This window comes from Lactuca serriola, chromosome 4, assembly GCF_051521515.1.
Source record: "Lactuca serriola cultivar US96UC23 chromosome 4, Lser_US96UC23_V15, whole genome shotgun sequence".
Lineage (NCBI taxonomy): Eukaryota > Viridiplantae > Streptophyta > Magnoliopsida > Asterales > Asteraceae > Lactuca > Lactuca serriola.
Window position 1 is genome coordinate 91,649,804 of NC_136411.1, and position 7,521 is coordinate 91,657,324.

Sequence of the window (7,521 nt, forward strand, 5' to 3'; positions counted from 1 at the left end):
TATATATATATATATATATATATATATATATATATGCGAAAACATAAATATTTTGCGAAAACACGAAAACATATTTTATCTTATAAAAATCAAAAATATATACTTTAGAAATTAAATTCATTAGCAACATAATAATTTTACATATGAGAATGTTATGGTAATATAGATTTAAGATGATTTTAACAATCGTTTCTCTTTTTTTTTTACGTCGTTAATCACTTTTAAATTCAAATTTTCATAATAAAAATTTCAAAAAACATATTTTGTTAATATGAAACAATTTCTCATGTATCATCGATTAATATTATGTAATTCAACATTTGGATGGATTATTGTCCAAAATATAAAGATAATATAGTACAATCTCATATGTTTTCTATGTTTTTGTATTTTCGCAAATTATTTATATTAAAGAAAATAAAAATAAAGGACAAAGAGACTTCTATGTATATTTCCTTAAAAAGTGTTAAATTTATTATCACATAACTTTAGAGACAACTCTAACCAACCCCAACTTACCATCCCACCATTTTTCATTCTTTAATGTTAAATTACCGAAGTAACCTTTCTTCGTCTACAGTACTATCAATTTATCACAAACCTCAAAGGGTAATTCAGTAAATTAGACCCTACCCTCCTCTGTTACGTATACATCGGATAAGATCTTCGGCTATGTCTCGCTCTCATTACTTCACCTTCAGAATCCTCCAACAAGTCAACCGGAATCCCAGCAACCATCACTGCAGAAACTCAGCCGGAAAATGGTTTTATTCCAAAATTAATACAACGCCGACATGGTAGAAGAGAAAGCCAACCTCGCCGGAACAAACACCGGAAATTTAAGACTCCGGCATGCGACTGATCAAATCTCTTCTCTAATCTTCCTCTCTCACTCAACCAAAGTATTTTCATCAAAATGGAAAGTGATAAGAAGCAAGCTAGACGAGATTCTCTCCATCCTCGCCTCTCTCCCTCCGGAAATTCAAGCTTCGGCCGACAACCACCCAACTCTCTCCGGCATCATACGGTCCATTAAAGAAACAACAGATTGTTCCACCAATTTGGCTCAGAAATGTATCGAACATTCCTACAGTGGGAAGCTATTAATGCAGAGTGATCTTGATATTATTTTTGTGAAATTCGACAGTAGCGTTAAGTCTTTGTCTGAATTTATTAATTCAGAGGGGCTTTTATCAAATGGTAATTACGCAATTGTCGTTTCAAGACCTCCACCCACAGCATCTAGAGATGACATCCAGTTTTATGTTAAAGATTTGTTATGTAGATTCAAGATTGGTCGCATTGAGATGAAGAAACAAGCTCTGGTTAGCTTCAATGAAGTCATTCAAGAAGATGAAAGGTATGTAAAAATCGCAATGGAAATTGACGGGCTTGTTCATGTTCTAATGAAGTTCCTGAATTCAAAAGAAATCGAAATTCAAGAAGAGGCCTTAAAATCGGTGGCTACGCTTTCTGGGTTTGATTCATACAAGAGTCTTTTGGTAGGAACCGGTGTCATTTCCCCATTGATTAGAGTTTTGGAGACTGGAAGTGATTTGGGGAAAGAACTGTCCACCAGGTGTTTGATGAAAGTCACTGCAAATTCCGATAACGCATGGTCCGTTTCCGCTCATGGTGGGGCATCTGCATTATTAAAGATTTGTGGGAGTGGTTGTGATGATGCTGCTGGTGGAGAATTGGTAGGTTTAGCATGTGGGGTGTTGCGAAATCTCATAGGTGTTGATGAAATTAAAAGATTTGTTGTTGAAGAAGGCGTAATACCAATGTCCATCAAGCTTGTTAAGTCCAAAAACGAAGCTTCTCAAATAAGTGCCATCGACTTCATTCAAGTTTTGGCTTCTGGGAACGAATTTATAAGAGGTTTGATTGTAAACGAAGGTGGGATTCGTGTTCTTGTTCGTGTACTCGATCCAAAATCTTCATATTCATCCAAATCCCGAGAGAAATCCATGAGGGCTTTAATAATCCTATGTTCAGATTCAATTGGGTACATAAACAGTTTGAAAAATTACAACTTTATCGATCATATACTTTATTTTCTTAAAAACGGTGAGGTTTCAATCCAAGAATCAGCCTTGAGAGCTGCGTTTTGGTTATGTGGGTCTTCTGATGAGTTCAAGAAAGCCATGGGTGATGCAGGATTCATGCCAGAAATGGTGAAATTTCTTGATGCGAAGTCGTTTGAGGCACGAGAAATGGCTTCAGAGACACTTTTCCGATTGGTGGTTGTGCCTAGAAACCAAAAAAGATTCGTGCAAAATGATCAAAATGTGAACTTTCTTCTACAATTGGTCAATCCAGATGAAGGGAATTCAGGTAATAGAAAGAATCTACTTTCTATAATCATGTCATTGACTTTCTGTAATGATGGCAGAAAGAAAATTTTAAGCTCTGGGTATTTGAAAAATATTGAAAAACTTGCTGAGGATCAAGTTTTAGATGCTAAAAAGATTGTTAGGAATTTGTCATCGAATCGGTTCCGAAGCATGATCAGGGGAATTTGGCATTCTTGAATTGTGTAATTCATTTGTTAATTGATGTTAATTGCATGTAAATCTTGAATTTTTGACTTTTGTATTGTTTTTGCCTAAAAGAAAATAATGAATATTTTAGGTTTTTTTATCTTTTGAGTTTGTATCCATTTGTTAGAATTCCCAATAAAAGTAGCATGATGTTATCAAGATTATGAAAGGGCTAATGTCACCCACCATTGTACAATAAGGCAAACACAAGAAACAGCAACTTATCATTTATTTATTTGTTATAGTATCATATATTTATTTCTTTTTAAAGTTAGATCCAAGAAATAACAACTTATTTTTGTTAATTTTTTTTTTTTTAAATATTCCAGCACTAGTTGTGACACCCGTATGTTATACGGGTTTATTAAAATAAAAAAATTAAATATAAAGGTTTAAACAAAAAAATATTTAAATTTAAAATTTAAAATGAAGCATATTCAATGATATGAGTTGTAATATTGTAATTTAATTATTATTTTCAAATAAGGCAATTAATAATTGATGTTTAAATATGATGTGTTAATTAAAAAAAAAGATAAACAATGAGAAAATGACACATGGAAAAAAACATTTATTCAAAAATACCAAAAAATGACATGTGTCCAAGTTAATAAGAGAGTGACATGTGGCAAAATTATTTTCATTTATTAGGGAGGATGTTATTTTCATTTCCTTATATTGCAACATTGTATTTTGAAAAATATACTTGGTAATAACAATGTTATTTATATAGGGATTTTTTTAATATCTGTCCTAATGACAAATATAAGAAGTATTAATTATAAAAAATATTAACATAATTAAATATGAAATATATTAATTATGGAGATTATTAATGAATTTTACATTTATTTATGATAATATTTCTTATAATTAACGCAATTCAAATTTAATTATAGTCATAGTTGTCATTAATTAATAATTCTTATATGTGCGTTTAGGACGCATATTATAAAATCTCATTTATATATACAAACAACTTTTACTTCTGTAATTAAATATGTTTGTTAAATGTTAAAGTTCTAATAATAATAAAAAAAGAATACAACAATGGGCGTGTTTGGCACGGAGCTTTTGGAAGCGTTTGGGAGCTTCTATCTTTTAGCTTTTGATAAAACGCTCTAGTTTAAACTAAAAGCTTCGTTTGGCAGTACGAGCGTTTAGCTTTTAGTTTTAACAAAACGTTCCGATTCTAAAAGCTACTTGATGTAGCGTTTAACAAAACGCTCCTGAGCTTTTGAAATCAATTTCCATAATTACCCTTAAAAATATATTTATATATTTATTTATTTTTAATCAATTGTCCTTTTATGTAATTTTATATATTTCAAAAGCTTTCAGCTACTTTTACCAAACATTCATATAACAAATAAAAGCTACAGCTTCCCGCTACCAACTACATGCTAAACGCTACCAGCTACCCGCTAACCGCTATCCGCTTCCAGCTAACAGCTACTTTTGCCAAACACGCCGAATGTAATAATTGGATGGGTTTTCAACCAAACCATGCTTAAACATAAATTAAAAAGATAATGTCGTAACATAATTGAATAGAAGTAGGATATTATAATGAAAAAATAAATAAGAGTGTTTAGCCATTTTTTTGTTACAACATTATAACTCCAATTTATTTATTATCAAGTCGTTGCAGTTTTAAGAACCTAATTGAACTTTTTAATATTTTATTTGCATTAAATTTAAAAAAATCTATCCAATTAGTGAAAATTGATCTGAAATAGATTTTTAAAACCACAATAGTGTAAATAGAAGAAAACGACAATGTAAATATGTTCATGTTAGCATAAATATATATTATAAAAACTAAATTACAAAAACTTAATGATCGTTAAAAACACTAATCTTGTCATTATCTTTAGATTAGGACATTAGAGGGCACATGGTGGGGGAGATATGTAGTTTTGTAGGACGAAGGACATGTGAGAGATGTAGCGATCAACATTTTGTCTACCTTCCGATGATGTACAAGTGACACTGCAGAGAGTACCATCAATAATACCAGTCGTTCTGTCCTTTTTTGTCTTTTCCATATTGTTATAGAGTATTGGAATATGTGGGCATTAAATTGTTTCCACTATGGGACGATACATGCACATCTCTCTGATTTCGCAGAATAAATACATCCCTGCACAAAATAAAGTATTTATTAGATTTTAGACGAAATGATATGAATTAAAAAATGATATAATTTAATATTTTTATAATTTATTGATTTGTATGGTTTCTAATGTCGGTGCTTTAGTAACGACCGAAGATATTTTAAAAGAGAAAACGACTAGAGAAAAGGAAAGAAAACGCGTACCAAGTTACATCAATATCATATTTTAAACCTAACTATCGGGATCAACACTCAACAGATAGAGGTATCAAACTATCAATTGTCTAAAAAAATAACTTTAAATTATTGCAAACATAAAAGGTGGGTGGTATTGATAACGTTAATCTTAACGTGTTTTTTGTTTTTTTAAGCAAAAATTTATAAAGTTTATGGATCATCTTTGCAACTATTTGGAGCTGAAGAGGTGGACCAAATGGCTACAGACTGTAATAAGAAACGTGTTTGTTTTTTAACATCTGCATGCTGCTGCTACAAATATTAAAAAAATAAAATAAATTGATTTTATATAACGAAAATAGTTTTTTAATACCGAAAATTTAATAATATATGACATTTCAGCAAGAAATTATGATATTTTAGCAAAAAAATAATGATATTTCAAAAAAAAAAAAAAAGAATATTTCAGTAAGAAATTATCATTATTCAATATAAAAAAACGGAAAAAAAACCATTAACAAGAATACACAAAAAAAAAACGAAAAAAAAAAGTAAAACAAAAATTCAACAACATATATTCAAGATTTAAAAAAAAATAAAAAATAAATAAATAAATAAAGTTGGAAAGGCAATAGGATTACTATCCCAAACTAAACATATGCAGAAGTTTTTTATTTCAAAACTTCTAAAAAAACAAACAAACAGCTAAAAAATGAAAACTGTTATATATATCCTGCGCCCCGTATCAATAAAAAATGAAAACTGTTAACTGTTATATATATCCTGCGCCCCGTATCAATAAAAAATCTGAAAAGATTTAAAAAAGGAATAAACATCACCTAAATCATTACTCGTTAAAAATTGTTTTATTTTGGTAATTGGTAAGTATCGTTTAATGGGCTTATATATTTGGGCTTTTTGGTTCAAATCATTCTTCACTCTCACACGCAAAATCCAATTATCATAATCAATTTTTGTCGAAATAGTTATTCAATAAAATAGCCATATTTTGTCCACATATATCACCCAATCATATTTATTTTCAATTTTAATAACAAAGTGACCATTTGTGTCGAAATATGTCGTGAATCGTGATTTGCTTCTTATGCCGCTCACATCCCAAAAACATATATGAACGTTGTCTTTTAATCCTATCAATTTTTTTATCCATTTAAATGATGATATGTGTCATATTAGTATTCTAAAATATTATTAAATAAATCTCATTAAATAAACATTAAATGTTACACATGTCACTAGTTCATTATATAGGAGGATATATAGGAACAAAAAATTAGGAGGATTTTTAATTTCTCTTATTAGATATTAGGTTATAATCCGTGGAAACCTTGGTCAAATGACTATCTTTATCTAAAATCAATAACTTTAAATTATCACAATTAGTTACATCTATTATCCAAATTTACTTTTCTAATCTTTCTCCTATCTCTAGTGTTAGTATAATATATGTCCTCATTTTGTTCTATAAAACAAAAGTAATAAAGACGGTTAAATGTTACAACGAACTCTATTGAAAAAATAATGAAAATTTGAGAACATATTACTTGAAAATATGAAGATTTATTTTTATTTTTAAAATTTTAAAAGATCGATAAGGTATTGGTTTGTTTATTATAAATTTATAGAACAAACACAATTTTTTAAAACCCTTTAGGAAGAAAAAAACTATCACCATTCTAGTTCATGTTAAAAACACGTATAGTTGATGAATTTTCAGGAAATGATGTGGTAGAATTATTTTCAGATTTTCTAATATTCAAATATAATTTTCTAATTTTTTTTTTAGCACAAATATAGTCTATCTTGTTCCTTTTATCTGTGAAAAGAAAAAAAAAGAGTAGTTATTAATTGGTAAATATATTATAAGAACAAATAACAATGAATAAAAAAACAATAAAAATATATAAATGTATGCAAGGATCATAAAAATTAAAGCATAGCCCGTATTTATTAATCTATAATTAATTATAAGTAATAATCTTTTAAAGTTTTTAATGTTTTTATCATATTAAAGGTAAGGTTGAAGGGAGTGGTGTCACACTCCCTCATGAAACCATAATAGTACATAAACGCCAAGTCACTGGTTACTACAAAAGTATGGTTTCATACCACACCCAATGAATGGTGCCACACTCCTTTAATTATTTTTATTTTTAAATAAATAAAATTTTTAGTTTTAATTAAAAACAAAAGATTTCATTAATTAAAAAAAAACCATTACATTACTTAAAAAAACATGACAATAAAAAAATCAGAGGAAATTAGAAAATAAAAAACTAGAAAGCTTAAACCTACAACTTAAAAAAACACACACACACACACATCAAATAAGTAAAAACTTGGAAAATAACTACAAATTAACCACGATTAGCGTAATGCTTTTTCACGTCTTCCTTCATTTGCAAAACAACTTGAAGCGCATTCCCGGTCAAATTCGACATGTCCATCGATAGCACTCTCAGGTCGTTGTCCTTTTGTTTCTGACTCTCTGTATCTGAAGCAAGTTGGAAAAATTTATCCATTCTATCTTTTATGCCTTGGACATTCTCGCCCATTTCTTTCAAGTCATCCGATTCCGACGCTTTGCCATTGCCTTTGTTTTTTGTTTTGTCCCTTCCTATTGGTTGGGGGAGGGGTGACACTTGAACGGGCTCATCCTCGTTG

General features: G+C 29.4%; 1 protein-coding gene across 1 annotated transcript; it reads left to right on the forward strand.

Moving 5' to 3' along the window:
• The first annotated feature begins 549 nt into the window (after positions 1 to 549).
• On the forward strand, positions 550 to 2,643 carry LOC145102106 (ARM repeat superfamily protein). The gene has a single exon (XM_079039461.1). The coding sequence runs from the start codon at positions 795 to 797 to the stop codon at positions 2,532 to 2,534; it is 1,740 nt and encodes a 579-aa protein (XP_078895587.1). The 5' UTR covers positions 550 to 794; the 3' UTR covers positions 2,535 to 2,643.
• The last annotated feature ends 4,878 nt before the right edge of the window (positions 2,644 to 7,521 follow it).

Excerpts from the sequence above, each read along its gene's own strand:
- LOC145102106 (XM_079039461.1), top strand. The coding sequence starts at position 795 with ATGGTAGAAGAGAAAGCCAACCTCGCCGGAACAAACACCGGAAATTTA.